General features: G+C 34.3%; 2 protein-coding genes across 2 annotated transcripts in view; both read right to left on the bottom strand.

Moving 5' to 3' along the window:
- Positions 1-22,424, bottom strand: part of LOC114328350 (uncharacterized) — a 460,680-nt gene that overhangs the window by 393,260 nt on the left and 44,996 nt on the right. The window lies entirely within an intron of this gene.
- Positions 7,301-9,289, bottom strand: LOC114328344 (uncharacterized). Its single transcript, XM_028277174.2, has one exon. The coding sequence runs from the start codon at positions 9,214-9,216 to the stop codon at positions 7,330-7,332; it is 1,887 nt and encodes a 628-aa protein (XP_028132975.1). The 5' UTR covers positions 9,217-9,289; the 3' UTR covers positions 7,301-7,329.

Genomic DNA, 22,424 nt, shown 5'->3' with positions numbered 1-22,424 from the left:
AGTACCTTTTAGTACTAGAAAACCTCATAATTTAATAATGCGGTGTCAAAAATGCTTAGAAGTTAAAGTCAAAAAAGTTATGCGATAAAAGACCAGTTGCCCTACCCAAAACGGGCGTCTATGACCGGTACTAGAAATTCGCAATTTATGGAATCGATTTATTTCTGAAAGATAAATATGCGTACCAATTTTTGTTTTTCTAACTAAATGCGTTCTGAAGATATTTAAGAAAAACTAATTCCACAACGCCATCTTTAAAGAGCTCTAGCTCCCTCAGGAAGCATTTTCGGACTAGGTGAATTGGGTTAAATTGTCTTAAAATTATCTGAAGAATCTCCGGTCTTCGTTTGTCGGGAGAGTTTCTGGACACCCTGTATAGTAAAAAAATGTAATTGTGTTTCACGCCCAGGGCCTACATGGCCTGTTGAGCAAAATAAATAAATATATTCGTTGTTCATCCATTCTTTGTATATGTCCGAAACAGATAAGTTGTTTTGTCGATAAGTCATCCGTGATTGTTCGTTTGATTCCCATTTCGTTGGTAATCCTGTCTGTTCTAGATCTTCCTGCGGTTCTTCTCCAAAAATCCATTTCTGTTGCTCTCAGCTTTACCAGCGTTCTTTCTTTAAGTGACCACCCCTCAGAGTGATACTTTTCACTGTAGTCTCATATATCCGTTTTGTTTTCTTTGCTGATGGATTGTTCCCATCCCATAACATACTGTTTAACGTTGTGATGGCTTTTCTATCTGGTCTAATGAGTTCGGTCTACTGCTTTCGGTCTAATGATTTCGGTCTAATTGTCGTGTACCTTCCTATCTGGCGTATTTCTTTCTCTTATGGTTTTGTCTACTCTTCCATTGTGCGAAATATTGATTCCTAGATATTTGTAGTCGTAGCAGTATCAATGCACAAGTTTTCTGTTTTCTCTTTATTCTTTATACACTTCTAGACCCCATATTATTATATATATTATACTCTTCAATTAATTTTAGGGCCGTATAGTTTAAATCGTCATAATCTTGAGCCATTATTACTTGATGGTCTGCAGAGTTGAGCGTATATACCATAGTGTTGGTGAATGATATCCCCATTGTTCTACATTTTTGTTTCCAATTTTGCAAGCACTCAAAAATGACCAATTTTGTGGGCCGCCCGTTTTCTCTGACGCGCAGTGTATACCAAAAGTTCTGATATAAACTGGGAAACTCCTTTCAAGACGTATTCCCTTGAAAGCCATCTTACTTCCGTGTGGTAAAGAAGATTTACATCTAAAGAACCCATGTCTTCACAACTTTTTCTGAAAATGCAAGTTTGTAACGCTTTTCCTTTGACGAAGTTTACAACTTTAATGACACCTCTTTAAGACACAATCCATTTTGGAAGGTAAAGATTTTCAGGCACTAGGTTCTAAGCTTTAGTACTTGGCATAAAACTTTCCAGTAGTATTGGTTTCTAGTGGAAAACAAAATAAAATCTTATAATTAGATATTTCTCTTGATTTGGGAATGTTATTAAATGGCGAATGAACTGGGTATGATAAGACAAAAAGGTCGCGAATTAATTTTTTTGTCAAAAGGGCTGCACAATTTAAGAAAGTTTAAGAAAAACTGGTCTACGGTACTGAATGGTGCGCATTAAAAAAATGAAAAAGAACAAATGTTGCATGGTGTAGCAATGAGAGTACTTAGAGGGGTAAGTGGAGTGACCAAAAAAGAATGAAATTCAAAATTAATAATTAATATATTCGAGCAAGACTAGCTGTGGCACCAATTAATGCCAAAATAAAATGCTCAAGACAGAAAGTTATGGAGAAACTTTTAATTTTCAATTAATTTCTGTATCTTGCTTGATATTCTATTGCATTTCTATTTTCCGGTAACACCTTTTTTAGAAAGCATTTAATATAAGCCATTTCTATAAGTACCTGCATCTCATTTCTTTGTGTTATTAAAATTGGCCACATTTTTTTTGCTGTCGTTAAACTACATATATACCTATGTTTCTTATATACCTAAACGTTTTATAATATTTTTTAACCAGATTATTTTTGATTTTTTTTTAATTCTTATTTTATCTTCACTCTGGTAAGATTCTTTCACATTTTGATTTTTATTTTAGGAAAATTTCACATTCTACATGGACCGTCTGTTATTTGGCCACAATTTCCATCCACAAATTATGAAAAATATTTATTATTCAAATGAGTCTCATCTCTCATCTTTCTCTGGGGTGCAACAATTTGGCCTGTTTTTCGACCCCTAAATCAAAATAGTTCTAATATAAATTTCCATAGCTAGAACAACTTGGCGAGCAAGGCACGTTCTCGCTGGAATGCATGAACCAGTTTTTTGGCACTAAATCACAGATATCGCAACCATTAATTATTATTTTTATTAGTAAATTATTACGTAGAGATAATATTTTTCACAGAAGGTTAAGTGAGTAGTAGTAGTACTAATTGGCGAGTGCCAAGAAATTCCATTAATGGTACTTTGCATTTGTGACCGTACAAGGTGTTTCTTGTAAATTAAAAGACAGAAAAGTATCATATGGATAGACAGATAGATAGATTCATCAAAGTAGGAATAGAAAAGACTTTGACACTATTAAAAAAAATGAGTTATCGGATTAAGCACCTGATAACTATTTTGAGCAATATCTTTGGCTTTAGTTCTTTGCTGGACATACTTTCTTACTTTGATTTCTACGTGGATTTCTGCCTTGGGTTCCACCAATATCAATCCCTTTATAGTAAATGCCTCCTAGTGACAGGATACGGGCAACAATGCATTGGCTTATAAGGCAGTCCTGTAAAGGTAAAAGGTAAAATTACAGATCCTGTATAGAAAATGCATTTAGACATCAAAAATCCAAAAATTTTACAGAATGAACGATACAGAAATGAAACATAACTTAGTAAAAGTTGTAAGAACGAAAGATGGAATAATGGCAGTAAAATGTGTACTTAGTACAGAAGTATTATCAAGATGAATGTTATACATACATATTATACAGTGTGTTTCATTGGGAAAGTAACATACGTTAACTGTAGAAAGAGAACACTTAGGCAGTCTCAAAAATACCATACTTAATGGGTCTTACTCCATGTTTTATCTATTTTGCCATTTTCCTATTTGGTTCATAACTTTTTAATCACACTGTATATTTATTTTATATTTGGCAGGCAAATAACCTTTAAGGTGTACAATAAATTAATTTATTTACAATTGTAAAAAATCCAGGTCCGGATTAAAAAATATTGGAAAAATGTTCCGACCCAAAAACAACACCCTGTACATTAAATTTTTTTAAAATGGATTTTTCTGTTGAAAAGAGGATGAAAAACTAAATTTAGTGGTATACTTTGAATTTTCGGCAAGATGATTTTTCTGGTGAAATTTTGAATTTGAATTCTGAAATTATGTGAATTGCGAGAGCTCTAAGTAGAAAAAAATTTAAATACAACTTACAACTTGTTAACCGCACTGTATATTTATTAAACACTTTTATTTAGTTCAATCGTTTGCGTTAAATCTTTAGACGTTAATTTGACTGCCTTTTCTTCAATGGAAATGAATGAAATTTTGCAGACAGATGGATTCGCGGGAACAATACAAGAATAGTCGATCAAAAATGTTTTTATGTTTGTGAATTGTTTAAATAAAAAAAAACGATTTTAATGGAAAATGCTTAAATTCTCCTGTTTTTTACAATGTAGAAACTTGAAACTTTTACAGATTGTAGCTAATTATATGAACTATACATAATTTTACTTTTTACGTTATTTGTTTACGTTATGCTTCATATATAAACAATAAAGTTTCAAATTTATCCAGTTTCTCTCCGATTTCTATCCAGTTTTCAGCGAAAAAAGTTATGGCACCGCAGAGGGACGAATGCTGCCCTTAGTATTGTCGTGGGCTTCGACTGTCCATAAAACGCAAGGTTCGACTGTTGACTACGCTGCGCTGTCGTGAACTTGGGCCCGAAAGTGTTTGCGTAAGGACAGGCTTAAAAGCCTGCATTGAGCCTGCAAAGCTTACGTTTCATTGAGCCGAGTGCGATTATTAAGGTACGTATTCATACAAGGGTGAACCCCGCTCGGTGTAGCTGCTCAAATGGATACAGCATGCGCTCCCTTACATATAAACCGCAAACCGGTTGAAACGAAGAGTGTACGCGCCAAGCGGCGATCACCGACGTATCCACTAAGTGGAGCTACTACACCGAGCGAGGTTTACCCTTGTATGGATACGTACCTTTAGACCGCTTGCGCATTGAAGAACTGTATTGCGAGAAATTAACAGCGTCTACACCGTGCAATAGTAAAGTATTACAATAGATGGAAATACAGTAGAACTCCGATTATCCGGGTGCGGATTACCCGTGCTGCGGATTATCCGTGCTATGATTTTCTATTACTCAAGTTGCGTTTTTGAAATTTTATCAAAATAGCGTCATCGTAAATCACTTGACGGAAACTCTATATGACGAAAGAGAGACTCATAATGAAAGATTTATTTTTTTCTGTTATTTTTTATGGTAGGTACATATTATGTATGTGTATACGTACATAATATTATGTATTATACATAAGAAATACATGTTCGGATTATCCGTGCTTTTCAATTATCCGTGCCACCCTTCGGTCCCGAGGAGCACGGATAATCGGGGTTCTACTGTACTGCGAAAACTGTAATAGTCGTAAATAATGATTTTGATTTAAGAAATGTATGAAGAAATTACAGAAAATGTACAATGTATGTATCAAAAGTTAAAATAAATGCAAAAAAGGTATCTGTCATATACCTACATCCTTTTTTTAAACAGGACGATATATTTTAATGTTTGAAAAGTGTAAGACTAAAAAGTAAAAAATAAAACAACATGAAAAAATGTTTTTAAGAAACGTTTTTATTTAGTTATGAGTGACTAAAAGTTAAAATATAAAAAAATCAACTACAAAGCAAAAAATAAAAAAAATTAAACTCGACGGATTATTCGAAAAAAACGTTCGTTAGAAAAATGAAAAAATCTAACACATTCGTTAAAGAAAAGCGTGGGGCGCGTCTTCATCGAATAAACGGTTTTCGCCCCACGCTTTTCTTTAACGAATGTGTTAGATTTTTTCATTTTTTTAACGAACGTTTTTTTCGAATAATCCATCGAATTTGATTTTTTTTATTTTTTGCTTTTTAGTTGATTTTTTTATATTTTAACTTTTAGTCACTCATAACTAAATAAAAACGTTTCTTAAAAACATTTTTTTTATATTGTTTTATTTTATATTTAACACGCGAATATTCTATTAGGTGTCCAATCAATTAATTTATTTACAATTATAAAAAATCCAGGTACGGATTAAAAAATATTTTAAAATATCTGGATTAAATTTTTATAAAATGAATTTTGCATTTGAAAAGAGGATGAAAAACTAAATTTAGTGGTATACTTTAAATTTTCGGCAAAATGTTTTTTCTGGTAAAATTTTGAATTTGAATTCTAATGTCAATTGCGAGAGCTCTAAGTAGAAAAAATTAAAATGCGACTTAATTTTAATTAATTCCATTATTTAATCTAAATTGGTAAAATGTTAACATTTCAGTGTTTTTTTATTATGTGTGACAAATAGTTTATGGCGAATATTCATATTTTAATAATGAATAAATAATAAAGGGTCAATAAAGAATACATCACTTTAATCGACAAAGTATCTAAAAAGTATAACAAAACAGCGAAAATTTGCAGCATAATAACTATTCAAAACTAAAGTACTTATTCAAAATACTCACCATCAAAAATTATTGTTATGTGTGCAAATGTTAATATTTTAACAATTTAGATTAAATAATGGTATTAATTAAAATTAAGTCATATTTTAATTTATTCTAACTAATTGTAATTCGAAGCTCAACCAGGCTCAACTTCGCAGAATTCACATAATTTCAGAATTCAAATTCAACATTTTACCAGAAAAATCATTTTGCCGAAAATTCAAAGTATACCACTAAATTTAGTTTTTCATCCTCTTTTCAAATGCAAAATCAATTTAAAAAAAAATTAATATACAGGGTGTTTTTTGGGGTCGGAATATTTATACAATATTTTTTAATCCGGACCTGGACTTTTTACAATTGTAAATAAATTAATTTATTGTACACCTCAAATGATATTTGTGTGCCAAATATAAAATAAATATATAGTGTGGTTAAAGAGTTATGAACCAATTAAGAAAATGGCAAAATAGATAAAACACCCAGTATCTTTGTTATTAATGGAGTCAGGCCCATTAAGTATGGTATTTTTGAGACCGCCCAAGTGTCCCCTTTCTACAGTTAACGTATGTTACTTTCCCAATGAAACACTCTGTATTATACCTTTCTTTATATTATGTAGTGGATAAAAAAATTCTCGTTTTTTATATCATACATCTTAACTAATTTTGACCCTGCTAGTTCTAGTGGTTCTTCGTCAAATTCTCTGCATTAATATGTCAAAGTATTTCTGCTAGCTTGACTCGTACAACAAGCAAGCCGGCAAGCTGGTAAAAACATTCTCGAATGCCTCAAAAAATATGGGCCTACTAATAAAGAAAAAAACCAAAATAATGGTATCAATACCCTACAATAGAGCACGAAATATCGGTCTCCAATTCCCTGTTAATAACTTTACATTTGAAGTGGTGAACAAATTGACATATTTAGGCTTTTTGTGACCAATAATAACTCGATAACGGAAGAAATCAAAAGGAAAATAATTCTGGCAAACAAGTATTATTTTGGGCTGCGTACATACACGAAAAGGAGAAAATTTACACCAGAAAACAAAAATAAGAATATACACGAGCGTTACACTTTACACTGCCAGTGCTGACACATGGAATTTGAGATGTGGCCATTTCAGGGAATACTTAAGATTCCGTGAACTGACAGTCTCAAATGAGGAGGTCCTCAGAACAATGAAAAATAATCACGAGGTACTAACCACCATCAAATCTCGAAAGTTACAATACTGCGGACACATTATGCGAAATGAAAGCAGATATGCCCTCCCACAAGCCGCCCTGAAAAATATTTGGAAAGCGAGATCCAGGAAGAAGAAGAACATAGAACATCTTGATCCAACAGAACATAATGTGCTACTTTTGTGCGCTGCTGCAGGTAAAATAAAGATTGCCGTGATGATCACCAGTCACCAACAATCGTCGCGGATAGGCACATCAAAAGGAAGAATAAATACTAAGCTACGGCCGCCATCCTACTAGTAGTTAAAAAAAGCAGAATGCGCGACAAATCGCAAAGAAATAAAACATATATTTACAAAAATGTTACACCAATAGTGACATCATCGATTCCTCATCAAAATACTTCGGTTGGACAGACTTCCACGCAATAGCGAAAACTTCATCTGGACTTTGCACAATTTTCATTAAATCTGGAAAATCTGGTACAGCTACGTTATAGCCGGGAAAATAGGAAGGTTGTTGTGATCCCCTCAGCTGCACTCTATTGATATACTGGACAGGATTAGTTTCTACAAAATAATCCATGCCATTTGCCATCTCTTGTACTAGATTCTCAGATCTCTCCAGGTCATCTAGATTAAAAGGATCAAGTACATCCATAGGTTCAGCTCCGACAACATTCACTAAATGCTCAAGGTTTGCATTCACCCACAGACTCCTTTCATCTGTAATAGTTTCAAACTGTCTTGGTTTGTTCTTTCCTTTTTCTGGATACTTATATTCTGGATCTGCGCCCATAACTCTTGTAAAAATATCTACGTAAGGCACATCTTGAGGCTGCATATTGTTCAGTTTTTCTGTTAGTTTAGACATTTCATCGGTCACTGCTTCCTTGTGTATCTCTTTTGGAATTTCAGTGGGCACCACTACGTCCTGCAAAGGTCCAGGAGTAACTGAACTCAGCTTAATGTAGTTCTCGTTCGGTGGTTCCTGGAATAATGAATTAAACACTTGATCTGGAGTAGCTTCTGGGGTAATTCCTGTTTCCACAGTATGCATAACACCAGCCATAGCTTCTGGAGAAGGTTCATATTGGGCTTCATCAGCAGTTACCTCAGGCTGAATGATTGATTGCTCTAAAAGCGCCACCGATTCCGAGTTAATTCTTAGTTGCTGCAATCTTTGTTTAATTTCATACCTTCCAGGTGACAATACAAGATCTGGAGGTATCATCTTTAATGTGTTTTCCACGTCCTCCGTTTCTTCCTCTACTAATCTAGAGACTTCTTCAGGAGTTAGACCTAAGTCGCCCTTTTCCTCAGTTAAGGCCCGTATATAATCTTTGGCAACAGTTGTGTATGAAGGAGTTACTGAAATAGTACTGGTGACTCCAATAATTTCCTTTCCATCCATTTTAGCAAACTTTGGATCCATCTGTTGCACCCCCATTTCGACAACATCCATTTCATTTCGTTCGTTTAGGTTACTAATTGTTACGTTCTTTGTAAAAGTTTCACCTTGTTTTTCTCGTTCTATTCGTTTCTCGAAGACAGCTTTCTGTAATACAGGTTCAACTCCAGCTGGTGTTTCTATAGTTTCTGGTGGGGCTTTTACACTTTGTTTTCCTTTAGCTGATACTTTCGATAATGGTTTGAGAATAGACTTTCTGAACAAACCTTCTCGTATCGTATCCTCCATTTTTGAAGGTTTCGATGTTGTTTGCGTAGGTGTATAAGTGGTGGCTGGAGAGGTGCCCATTATACCATAAGGTCTTGGTGGGAAAGGACTTTTTCTTGCAATTTGTTTGGATCTTAAAAGCTTAGGAACTGTTTCTTGAAATGAAGGTACAGGCCTCGGTGGTGTCATTGTTTGATCACTTCTAGGTGGTACTTGTTGTTGTGAAGGTTCTACAGACTTTGAGTCAGTTCTACGAGATGAAGATGGAGCACTTCTTGGAATTCCACTAGGTTTAATCGGAGTAGCTCTTGGTGTCGATCCATCGCAAGGTTTGGCTATTTTGCTTTGACTAGTACAACAGGGAGGTGGCATACGACTTAATCTGTGCTGAATTTGGCTTTGACCTGCTGCCCCTCCTTCTGCTCCTCCACAACATGATTTTATTGCAGCTATTCTATTTCTCTGTTCTGTAACGGTTTTATTGGAAGCTGGATCTTTTTTAGTCACAGTAGCCGAAGCAGTTACTATGCGAGGAATAGGAATGCCTCCAGGTCTACGAGGAATTTGGGACATTGTTATAAAACTACTATCAATTTACATTTATAATTTTAATATTCTAAAAATAGTTCTCAGTTTGACTGATCAAACTGTCAAATTTGATTACATATTTATATTCTATAAATTTACTTCTTCTTTTTTTTGCCGTAAATAGTAGTGCATTTGGATAGTATTTACAGCCATTTAGTGCGGCCGATATGTGAACCAATTGCACATTTAATGATACAAGCATATAATTTGGACCACATATACTACACATAAAGTGCGTAAATCGTTCAGCTGGACATAGGGAACATACATTGTATAGGTATATTTAGATACATAAATACATACATTGTATTATATTGAGATACTTGTGGCAACTGAGCTCTCTCAATGACAATATAGTTGTTAGCATTAAGGGGCATTAACCTCAAAATTGACAATTAATTTCGGATGACACAAATAAACGTCAAAACATGACATTTTAGTAGAACTATTTTTGACCTAATGGGAAAACTGTGTCTGTTTAATTTGGAAATTAATTTTTAAATAAAAGATATTTTAAAAATTAAAGTAAAATTATTAATTCATCGGTCAAATCACTCATTTTATTCGTTCTAACAGCTCTATTGCACCAGAAACTCGTACTCGAACAGAAGTTTCAACTAACATAGGCTAGCGCAGTTGCCATAATTATCTCAATGTATTTTCCCTATGTCCAGCAGAACAATTTACGTACTGTATAAAGGTTCAAATTAAGATATAAGGCCATCTCAGATTTTGCCTTTTACAAAAATGGCGGACATTCAAAATGGCCCCTATACATATGTGTTTAATAGTACCATAACTTTTGAACGAAAAGTTGGATTTCAACCAAATTTGGTATATAGGTTCTCTTTTTGATTTAAAAGATGGATATGGTGAAACAAAAGAATCAGTTTACCAGAAGATGTGTTTTTACTGGTTGTTTATGTAAAAATATGTTTTTTTTTCTCAATTTTTTCCCTCTGTATAATTAATTTTTCAAAATGGTAATACCGCAAGTGAAAAGAGCGTAAAAATATTCTGTAAAAAATATTTTGAACTTTTTAGTTATGTTAATTACCATTTAATAAATGTATAACGTATCTTCACATTGTTGTTCTGAAGCTATTTCCTTGTGGCATTTTTATGATTAATTATTTATATGGGAAATAAGCCACAATTAAAATGAAAAAAATAATTTTATTAACGTTTCGACGCCCAAATCGGGTGCCGTTGTCAAAATACAAAATATTACTAAAATAAACAAAAGTATCTTCACATGTACCTGTGTGTGGCAGATTCGTGCAAATATTATAAGAATTATTGTGCATTTAATGGTAGAAGCACATAATTTGGACCACGTATACTACACCCATCAAGGTTCAAATTTAGATATAATTCCATCTCAAATTTTACCTTTTACAAAAATGGCGGGCATTCAAAATGGCGACTGTACATATGTGACTAAGAGCACGATAACTCTTGAACGAAAAGTCCGACGTCAACCAAATTTGGTAAGTTGGTTCTTTTTTTGATGTGTAAGACCAAGGTCCTGAACCAGTAGAATGGATTTACAAGAAATTGTGTTTTTCCTGATTTTTATGTAAAAACATGTTGTTTTTTTACTAATTCTTTCACCCTGTATGTATTAATTTTTCAAAAAGTTAATATCGTCGTTGAAAAGAGTATAAAAGTATTTTTTAGGAAATATTTTGAACTCTTTAGTTATGTTAATTACCAATTAATAAATGCATAACGTATCTTCATATGTACCTATGAACCTATGTGCGGCAGATTCGTGCAAATAATATAAGAATTATTGTGCATTTAATGGTAAAAGCATATAGTATGGCCCACACACACTACACATACAAAGATTCAAATTTAGATATGAGGCCATCTCAGATTTTGTCTTTTACAAAAATGGCGGGCTTTCAAAATGAATTTGCCGCACATAGGTACATGTGAAGATACGATATTCATTTATTAAATGGTAACTAACATAACTAAACATTTCAGAACCTTTCCTAAAAAATATTTTTACACCCTCTTCAATGGTGGTATTACCTTTTTGAAAACTTAATATATAGAGGGTGAAAAAATTGAAAAAAAAAACGACATATTTTTACATAACAAACAGTAAAAACACAGCTTCTGGTAAACCGATTCTTCCGGTTCAAGAACTCGATCTTATTCATAAAAAAAAACCTTGATGCCAAATTTGGCTCAAATCGGACTTTTCGTTCAAAAGTTATCGTGCTATTATTCACATATGTGTAGCCGCCATTTTGAATGCTCGCCATTTTTGTAAAAGGCAAAATCTGAGATGGCCTCATATCTAAATTTGAACTTTTGTATGTGTAGTATATGTGGTCCAAATTACATGCTTCTACCGTTAAATGCACAATATTTCTTATAATATTTGCACGAATCTGTCACAAATAGGTACATGTGAAGATACGTTATGCATTTATTAAATGGTAATTAACATAACTAAAAAGTTCAAAATATTTCCTAAAACATATTCTTACGCTCTTTTCAATGGTGGTATTACCATTTTGAAAAATTAATATATACAGGGTGAAAAAATTTAAAATAAATTATTTACATAATATAAAATACTTTTACATAAAAAACCAGAAAAAATACAACTTCTGGTAAACCGATGCTTCCAGTTTACGGCATCTATCTTGTAAATCACAAAAAGAACCTATGTACCAAATTTGGTTCAAATCGGACTTTTCATTCAAAAGATATTGTGCTATTAGTCACATAATATGTATAGTCGCCCATTTTGAATGACCGCAATTTTTGTAAAAGGCAAAATCTGAGATGGCCTCATATCTAAATTTGAACCTTTATATGTGCAGTATATGTGGACCAAATTATATGCTTGTATCATTAAATGTGCAATTCTTATAATATTTGCACGAATCTGCCGCACTAATTTAGGAAAAAAGCAAAATAACGGAATATCAGCTGACCTGACACAGTTGAGTAAAGCAATATCCAAAGAAATCAGAAAATATGTGAGAACATTCAAAACAGAAAGCATAAGACAAACTATTGAAATTAATACAAATATAAAAGTGTTAAGCAGAAAATTATCGGAAGGCGGGAGAGAGATATTTAAACTAAAGGACAGCAAAGGGGTCACAACAACAAAAAGAGAGGATTTGCTGAGGATAACCGAAAAATTTTGAACTGAACTCTATACTAGTAATCACCAACAAGAAAGAAACAGTCAACATCATATGTGCAAATGTGCAAAAATATAATTATCCAGGGATCAGAGTTTATCCGGATATAACTAGAAGAGAAATACAACATAATGAACAAATTAGAAGTATTCGAGGTGTGGTCATATCGCAGAATGCTCAGAATATCATACGTTCAACGCATTTCAAACATTATTAGACAGTTGTTCTGAAGCTATTTCCTTGTGGCATTTTTACAATCAACTATTTTTAATGGGAAATAAGCCACAATTTTACCAAAAAAAATTATTTTAGACAGAGTAAGTCAAGGCGAAGGTGACTTAATGAAGATAAAGAAGAATGAAAATGAAGATGATAAAAAAGAGAAAACTTGAATATCTGGGGAATATAATGAGAGGTTGCAGATACAGGATACTGCAGTTAATACTCAACAGAAAGATCGACGGAAAAATAGGAATTGATAGGATGAAATATTCGTGGCTCCGAAACATTCGTCAATGGACTGGTTTATTAGCAGATGAATTATATGCTGCGCAAAATCGAGAACGATATCGGCAAATTGTCATGGAAGCTACCCAAGCATGAAATTTGGGCACTGTACTTAAAGAGGAAGGTACTTAAAGAGGAAAAAATCAAAACTAACAAAGCCCTGGGTGAAGACAGTGTCGTGATAGAGCCAATAAAACTTAAAGAACGGGTGCTTCTAAAATGGATAAAAGACTTATTTTTAACCTATGCCTTGAGAATGGAATTATCCCGACGAAATGGGACAAAGCAATTATGATACTTCTACATAAAAAGAGCGGTATTACGGGGTTGGAGAACTACAGACCGATAAACCTTCTCTGTTACATATATGTATAAGCTATTTACCACAATAATTGCCAAACGTCCCGAATATAAATTTGACCTTAATTAACCAAGAAAACAGGCGGGCTTTAGGAAACATTACGGGACAAATGACCATCTCCAAGCAAAACATCGCAAGATGACATCGTTCTGATCATGGCAAATGTAGTGATTGCTAAAACATCAGAATAGACGACACCGACATAACCGAAACACATGTACAGGGTAGCGAGAAACTATGGAAACACGGCAATTTCTCGGGAACCGCTTGAACGATAAATTTTGGTGTGTAAGGGTTTTTAGTGCGGCCGATATTATAGTGGTAATTGCATTGTTGTCAAATCTTCCGTTTTCCTGGAAATCCAATGAACTTTCTTATTTTAAATGGAACGCCCTGTATATTTTTTGCGTTTTGAAGTCCTTAAGAAATATTGATTATTTTTCATGATTTATTCCCTATACCTAAATGCCACAATTTCGGAGTTATTGCCACATATTAAAAAAAATTTTAACAAATTATAAAAATCAATTTTTTCGAGCAGGGTAGACATTATTTTAGGTTCTTTGGATCATTGGTAACAAAAAAGGTCTTTTCTAATTTTCCTCAAAATTTAATCGTTTCCAGGTTATAAACAATATAAAACTGAAAAAATCGAAAAATGACGATTTTCTAGGTTCAAAAACACCAGTAAAAAATATTATTTTTGAAACTACGAAGTGCCTAAATTCAAGTTCAAACCTTATTGTATCAGATATCGATAAGTGATTTGGTCTTATTTCATTTTAAAATATTAGTTTTTAGTTGTTAATGCAACCCGATCGCCCGTCCTCTCATATGTGCTTCAATAACAATTAAAAAAAAAACAATGTTTTAGAATAAAATACATATGCCAAAAATTCTTACGGGGATCTGATAGACAAAGGTTTTAGCTTGAATTTAGGTACTTCCTAATTTTAAAAATTATTTTTTTACTTGTGTTTTTGAACTTAGAAAATCGTCATTTTTCGATTTCTTCCAGTTTTAAATTGTTTATAAGTCGGAAACGATTAACTTTTACGGAAAATTAAAAAGACCTTTTTTGTTCCCAATGATACAAAGAACCTAAAATAATGTCCACCAAGCCGAAAAAATAGATTTTTATAATTTGCTAAAATTTTTTTTTATTAAATGTAGCAATAATTTCGAAATTATGGCATTTAGGTATAGGGAACATAACATGAAAAATAATCAGTATTTCTTAAGGACTTCAAAACGCAAAAATATATAGGATGTTCTATTTAAAATAGGAAAGTTTATCAGATTTCCAGAAAAACGGAAGATTTGACAACAATGTAATTACGACTATAATATCGGCCGCATTAGAACACTGTCACTCAGCAAAATTTACAAAAAACGTTCAAGCGGTTTCAGAGAAATAACCGTGTTTCCATACTTTCTCGCTACCCTGTATATAAATACCTTGGACACGAGGTAGGGGAAAGGCGGGCAAAATGGGGTAGTTAAGGTTTAAATTGGGATTTAAAAAAATCTGTAACTTTTAAGGTCTTAAAATAAGACAAATATCTTTGTTGTAGTAGTAACTATTTATTAATATAATTTAAATTTAAAAAAAGTCAAAGTTTTTTTATTATATTAAAAAACAGAAACTAATGTAAATTGCCCCATTATGCCCGTCGTATAGGGTAAAATGGGGTACCAAATTGAAACCAAGAAAAGCCTATTGGCAAAATTCGCATACAAGTCTACTTCATTCGCTACTTCATCATCCTCATCTGCTACACCTGCACATGAATTTTTAGCCTATTTAAGGCAACTGGATCAGCTTATCCATCCTTCTGTGGAACTTGAATAAAAGTTTCCACAGAACCAGTTAGTGTCACTATCTTCGCCTTCTGAATCTGACTCTACTTTTTTAGTTTTATTCAATTTCGATTTCTTACTCGTCTGTGATTTGGTTTGATCTAACTTGGTATGGTAAAAAGGGTAAAGACTACCAATAGGTATGGTAAAAAGGGTACCCCATTTTACCCTACCTATTGGTACCCCATTTTGCCCAAAGAGCAGATTTTGAGATTATGACCTGTTTAAATTATTACAAGTTTTTATTTTTTAACATAATAACAAACGAATAGTCTAGAACAGGGCTTCCCAAACTTATTCGTACTGTGACGCCCTTGAGACTTTACAATTTTTTTGCGACGCCCGTCAACCCAACCCCCAATAAAATTTACCAATTTTAGTAAGTACTAGCCTAGTAACAGGTTATAGTTATAACAAAAAAAAACTATTTGAACATTTATATTTATATTAAAAATTAAGAACGAAATAAAAAAATAGGCCCAAAAATAAAAGGATATTTTTTATGTAACTGTCTGGTTAACGTGACGGATGTGCTTGCTTTTTTGAGCACATCTTATGAAACCGGGGCTCCAATTTGGAAATTGCCACTCTCATTTCTTTTTTTAAGTTTATGTTTGACCTGTACTTGTTTTTAATTACTGTCACTGCAGAAAATTCCGTTTCGCACAAATACGAAGTCACAAATGGTAATAAAACCTTTAATGTTGCAGTGCTGATGGCATGATCTTCATGATAAACTGAGCTCCAAAATTCAAACAGTGTGTTCTTGTCGTATTGAAGCTTTAGGCTGGAATCAGAGGACAATTCTGTCAGTTGTTCTTCTTCCTCTGTTGAAAGTGTCGATAACAGATTTGTTCCAACACGACCGAGAACCGTCACGAAATGGTAACGCTCCTGCGCAGTGAACAAAATCCGTTCCCACAAAAATATGATCGTCATCGGATCGTCCTTCCCACTGTTCCAACAAGAATTGTGATCTTTCGGTGACGGTTTCGTGATGATCATTTCAGTAATCGGGCCATAATCGGGCAAATGCATGTACTGTGTGCTGGTTGGACTGACTTGAGCACTAGGATTTATTTCTTTAAATTTTTTGAGCCTTGCAAATTTTGAGCCTTTTTGCAAATCGAAAACGGGAATCGTGATCGACTAAAAGCACACAAGCTGTAACCAACAAAAATGACAAATGATAATGATAAATAAATCAGTTATCGGTCAGATAATCGTTCCAACATCGGTTTCCAAATTACCGTCATGAGACGATAAGTGGGCGATACAATTACGAACATGCGCAAAACAAATGGTACAAGTAGTTTCGTGACGGTTTCTGGACCGTCCAAAAGTTCATGTTGGAACAAACCTCGTGGATAACTGGAAAGGGTTTCTGACCCAGTCATATTACTCCAGATCTTCGGGAAAATATTTCTCAAAGTTTTCGCTCAATGATAACAAGTGTTGTGTAAACATATTTTTTAAAGAGGGATCGAGGATTTCTATCGAGTTTTCTTGTAGAATACCTTGTAAAGCAGGAAAACAGTAAATATCTTGATCTTCTAATTTTCTCTTCCATAAGAGCAACTTATTCTGAAACCCAGTAATTTTATCTGCCAATTGCAGGATATGAGTGTTGTAATAAATATATTTTCTGTATTAAAATTCCGCTCCGACACGCGACGCCCCTGGGATAACTCGGCGACGCCCCAGGGCGTCGCGACGCACAGTTTGGGAAGCCCTGCTCTAGAACACATTCACTGTTAGTTGGAAGTAATGATATTAAATAATAAATTGTTTTAGTAATACTAACGATGGATTATTTTTCGGCCGATATTATAACTTGGTTAACTAAAAACGCACATGTACTCTTCACAACAATCGACTAACAGTTAATTATATCTGCTTTATGACAGAAGGCGTAAACAGGCATCTATAATATAATTTCATTAACGTCGTATATATGGAGGGAGTGATATTGAAAAAAAAAGGGGTACCCCGTTTTAGGCAGCTACCCCGTTTTGCCCGTCTTTCCCCTACACATTCAAAAAAAAAAAGAAGAACCAAACGCACGAGATGCAGCGCAGAATCGGTTTGTACTGGGCTGCATTTGGTAAGCGACGGTAAATAGGTACAAATAATATGCCCATATGTCTGAAGGGAAAAGTGTATGAACAGTGCGTATTGCCGGTAATAACATACGGAGCAGAGACGCTAATATTAACGAAACGGTCAGCAGAAAATCTAAGAGTGACCCAGAGGACTATGGAGAGAGCCATGCTAGGAATCACAAGGAGAGAATACCAAATAATACCATCAGGCAAAGAACAACAATCAAAGACAGTCGAGCATGTATCAAACAAGAAATGGAAATGGGCAGGTGATATGGCAAGAGCACCGAACGCCAAGTGGACTAGAAGATTATTGGAATGACGGGCGGACAAACGAAAGGGTGGTCGACCGCCAACGCGTTGGAGTGCCGATGTAAAGCGAACTGCCGGGAACTGGAAGACAAGGAGAAACTTAGAGGATGCCTATGTTCAGCAGTGGACGATAACGGCTAGGATGATCATGAGGGATGATGATGATGAGGAAAAAAATATTAAATTCTAAAAATATTACGCATTAACGCATAAAGACCTACGTATTATCAAAAATCTTTACTGGCATCAACGTGCAAACATCAGGATTGGCCGGGACATGTCTAAAGAACTTCAAATACGAAGAGGAGTAAGGCAAGGCTGCATTTTGTCCGCACTAATATTTAACATCTATTCTGAGTTTGTTTTCAATTAACCAGTGGACAATGCTAAATGTGGTATCAAAATGAATGGCGTCAATATTAATAATTTGAGATACGCGGATGACACGATGTTAATTGCGAGCAATTATGAAGAACTTCAACATCTGGTTAACAGGATTGCCACAACGTGTGATGAATATGGACTCAAGTTAAACACCGCAAAGACCAAGGTTATGGTTGTCAGTAAGACGCCAATACAACCGGAAGTAGTAACAGCTTATGGTGAACAATTAGAGAGAACTAACAGTATCACCTACCTTGGTTGTAATCTAAATGAGAACTGGGATATGAGCAAAGAAAGTAGAATACGTATACAGAAGGCCAGAGTTGCATTCTTTAAGATAAAGAAACTTCTATGTGGAAACAACATTACTTTGATACTGAAAATTAGATTAGTGAGATGTGTTCTCTACTCTTTTGTACGGTGTCGAAGGTTGGACTTTAACAGAGACACTTTTCAGAAGGGTATATGGGAGAATCCTACGAATGAGTTGGGTGGATAAAGTACGTAACGAAGTTGTTTTGCACCGGATGGGAAAAGTCACGGAAGTCGTCAGAACAGTTAAAAATCGAAAACTTGAATATTTTGGCCATGTTATGCGACACCCAGATAGATATAATATACTCCATTTAATAATACAAGGCAATGTAGACGGAAGAAGAGAGCCAGGTCGAAGAAGAACGTGAGAAGAGAATGTTTTAACAGAACCTCTGCATACCTTTTCCGAGCTGCTGTCAACAAAATTACTATAGCCAATTTGATAGCCAACGCTCGATAATCGAGCAATGAAGAAGAAAAGAACAATATTACATCTTAAACCGAGCAGTTCCATCGTTTTACAGTGTACTTGGTTCAATAGATGATGTAGTTATTGTTATTAACTTTTCTGAAGGCAATTTGGCAGAAAAGTCCTAGTTGTACTATGTACAATATAAAATGTATGACTTCCACTTTTTTTAGTTTTCTTCACGAAAAATTTTCAATTTGATTTTAGTGATTCACCCTGTATATATATTTGGCATAGAAAAATAGCAACAACTAAGCCTCTGTAAGTATAAATTCCGACAAACACCTGGTATCTAAATACACAGATCACAGAACATGATCGTAAATCGACACTAACCTGATTTTCTTGCAAGATTTCTCAAGAAAACTTTCAGAAAAAGGTGAGTAGTTGTCACCTGCTGTTTGGAGATAAACCATTCCGTGTTTCAAAACCCGAATTTGTTTAAAAATCTCAACGAGGATTGTCTATTTCCGTCGTTTATTAAATAAACATTTCAACGAAGAAACTGTGCAGAAATCTCTTCTATTACTGTTCGACAATCGTATACAGTGGGAGATTGCACGACTGAAGATACACAAAAAACGAACAACTAAATATGAATCGCTCAAAATTGACATAATGATAAGAAGAAGATGCACATTTATGTACTAGATAAACAATTAGGGAAACATTTGATAAAAATCTGTAAAAAAGAAGGAAGAAAAATAAGCTAGACTCATTTTATTAAAGGAAGGCAATGCTTCTTTCATTAAATGAAAAACTCCTCAGTGGAATGTGTATAAACGTTAACAGCAGTTGCCAAATGGACAATATTAAATTTGACGGATTAATTTATCGAGCAACCAAACATATTGGAACATAATTCTTCTTATTTTCTTATTATTAGATGAGTAACTATATTAATTAGAACAAACTGAAAGAAATAGAAGAGAAATTAAAAAAAAAAAGAAATAAGATCATTTTACCAGGAAGCAAAAAAACTGGAAAGAGGATATCAGAAAAACAACCCATATATGAGAGATGATAAAGGGATGTTGCTAAATGAGCCAGAAAAATAATGGGAAACTGGCAAAACTATTTCACAGAACCAGTGGCGTAGCTAACATGGGTGACACCCGGGGCGGTAATCGATGGTGTCACCCCAAATTCAAAAAATAAAGATTGGTAAAATCAAGGAAAATCCGATAAACGTATATTCTGAATAGGTAATGAAAAAATTAAGATTCATAGTTAATAAGCTGACGTCATTTAGCCTTGTTGGCGCCATTATTACCCTCATTATCATTTGGATCTACAACTCTATGTGAGTTTTGGCCGCGTTTACTATTTCCCTCCATTCATTGTTGTCGGCCCTGAGCAGCTATTTCCCATTGCTAGTAAGCGGCAGCTATTTTCCCTTCTTCTTCTTCAGGTGCCGTCCTCGTTCCGAAGTTTGGCTATCATCAAGGCTATGCGTATTTTTGATACCGTAGATCTAAATAATTGGCAGCTGCTGCACTTGTACCAATCTCTTAAATTCTTCAACCATGAATGTTTTCTTCTGCCAATGGATCTTTTACCTATTATTTTTCCCTGAATAATTAATTGTAGTAGCTGGTACTTTTGTCCCCTCATTATATGTCCCAAGTATTGCAGTTTGCGCTTTTTAATAGTAAGCGCAAGTTCTTTTTCTTTCTGCATCCTTCGCAACACTTCCATGTTTGTCACTCTCTCTGTCCACGATATTCTCAGTATCCTGCGGTACATCCACATCTCGAATGCTTATATTTTCCTTGTATCGATCTTTTTCAGTGTCCAAGCTTCCATTCCATAGAAAAGAACTGACAGCACGTAACATCTCATCAGGCGAATTTTAAGATTTAAACTTAGCTCTCTTCCGCATAAAACTGTTTTCATTTTGGTAAAAGTAGCTCTAGCTTTTTCTATTCTGATCTTGATTTCTTCAGAGTTGTCGTTGTTTTCATTAATCACAGTTCCCAGGTAATTATATTTTCTAACACGCTCAATTCTTTGATCATGTACGGTTATGTCAGAAAAATTTTGTGGAGATTTCGTAACCATCATTATTTTTGTTTTTTTGATGTTAAGTGATAAACCGAACTTTTCGCTGCACTCTACTATTCTGTTTATCAGTGTTTGGAGATCTTCCGGGGTTTTTGCTATTAATACTGTGTCATCAGCGTATCTCAAATTGTTTATTAAAGTGCCATTTATTTTAACTCCTATATCTTGGTCAGCAAGGGCTCTGTTTATAATATCTTCTGAATATAAGTTAAACAAGGTTGGTGAAAGTATGCATCCCTGCCTTACGCCTTTTTTGATCTCGAGTTCCTCGGTTGTTTCCCGTTCTACTCTAATATTCGCCTTCTGGTTATAGTAAATATTGAAAATAATTCTGAGGTCCCTTTTATCCAAGTTTTTCTCTACCAACAGTCTCATCAGGTGTTCGTGGCGAACTTTATCGAACGCCTTGTTGTAGTCAATAAAGCACATATATATATATATATATATATATATATATATATATATATATATCCTGGTTAACATCCAGGCATCTTTGGCACATGATATTAAGTGCAAATAGTGCTTCCCTTGTTCCAAGCCCGTTTCGAAACCCGAACTGAGTATCACTGATGTCAGCGTCTAGTTTTTTTGTGAATTCTTGTATGTATCACTTTAAGAAATACTTTTAGTGTGTGTCCCATTAAGCTTATTGTGCGATGGTCGGTGCACAGTTTTGCGTTTGTTTTCTTTGGAATAGTCACAAAAGTTGACAGAAGCCATTCCTTAGGTATTTCTCCCGTTTTATAAATGCAGTTAAAGAGGCCAACCAAAACATTTACTGTTTCATCTTCCACAAGCTTAAGAAGTTCCGATGGAAGTCCATCTGGACCCGGTGATTTGCCATTTTTCATTGTTTTTATAGCATATAGTATTTCTTCTTTAGAGATTTTTGGTCTCTCCTCACCTTGTATGTTACCAATATCATGATCCTCTCTTTCATCGGCAAAGAGTTCTTCTATATAATTCTTCCAGGTCGTAAGCTTTTCTTGTAGGTCAGTTATTATTTGTCCATTTGCGTTGTATAGCACATTGGGATGCTTCCTTTTTTGTATACCTGCCAATTCTTTTACCTTTTTATGTAGGTTAAACGTATCATGTTTTAATTGCAGTTCTTCAATTTCTTCACATTTTCTTTTGTAAAAGTTTTCTTTCGCTGACCTTATTTCATCTCTAATTTGCTTGTGTATCTCGTTGTATTTTTGTTTGCATTTTCCCTTAAACTGTCTTCGTTCCTCCATGAGACTTAAAATTTTCTCTGTCATCCATTCTTGTCTTTTTGTCGTATTTCCTCTGCTAAGGATATTCTGAGCGGGTTTTATTAGGGCTTCTTTTAAGTCTTGCCACTTGTTTTCCACGTGCGTGTTTGGTTCCTTTGTAGACAACATTCTTAGGTTACCATTTATCTGTTGCTTTAATTCTTCTTTGATTTTTGAGTTCTGTAAGCGGCTGGTATCTATGTAATCTGGTTTTACCCTTTGTGAAGGTTTCTTAAGTTTAATGCTTACACGCGCTATCAAGGGATTGTGGTCCGAGGAAACATCTGCGCCTGGGTACGCCTTAACCGATTTTATGCCGTTTTTGTATCTTTCATTTATCAACACAAAGTCTATTTGATTCCTAACTATTTTCTGTGCGTTATGTTG

The sequence above is a fragment of the Diabrotica virgifera genome, chromosome 1, assembly GCF_917563875.1.
Source record: "Diabrotica virgifera virgifera chromosome 1, PGI_DIABVI_V3a".
NCBI lineage: Eukaryota > Metazoa > Arthropoda > Insecta > Coleoptera > Chrysomelidae > Diabrotica > Diabrotica virgifera.
This window is presented reverse-complemented; position numbering and strand designations above follow the sequence as displayed.

Excerpts from the sequence above, each read along its gene's own strand:
- LOC114328344 (XM_028277174.2), bottom strand. The coding sequence starts at position 9,216 with ATGTCCCAAATTCCTCGTAGACCTGGAGGCATTCCTATTCCTCGCATA.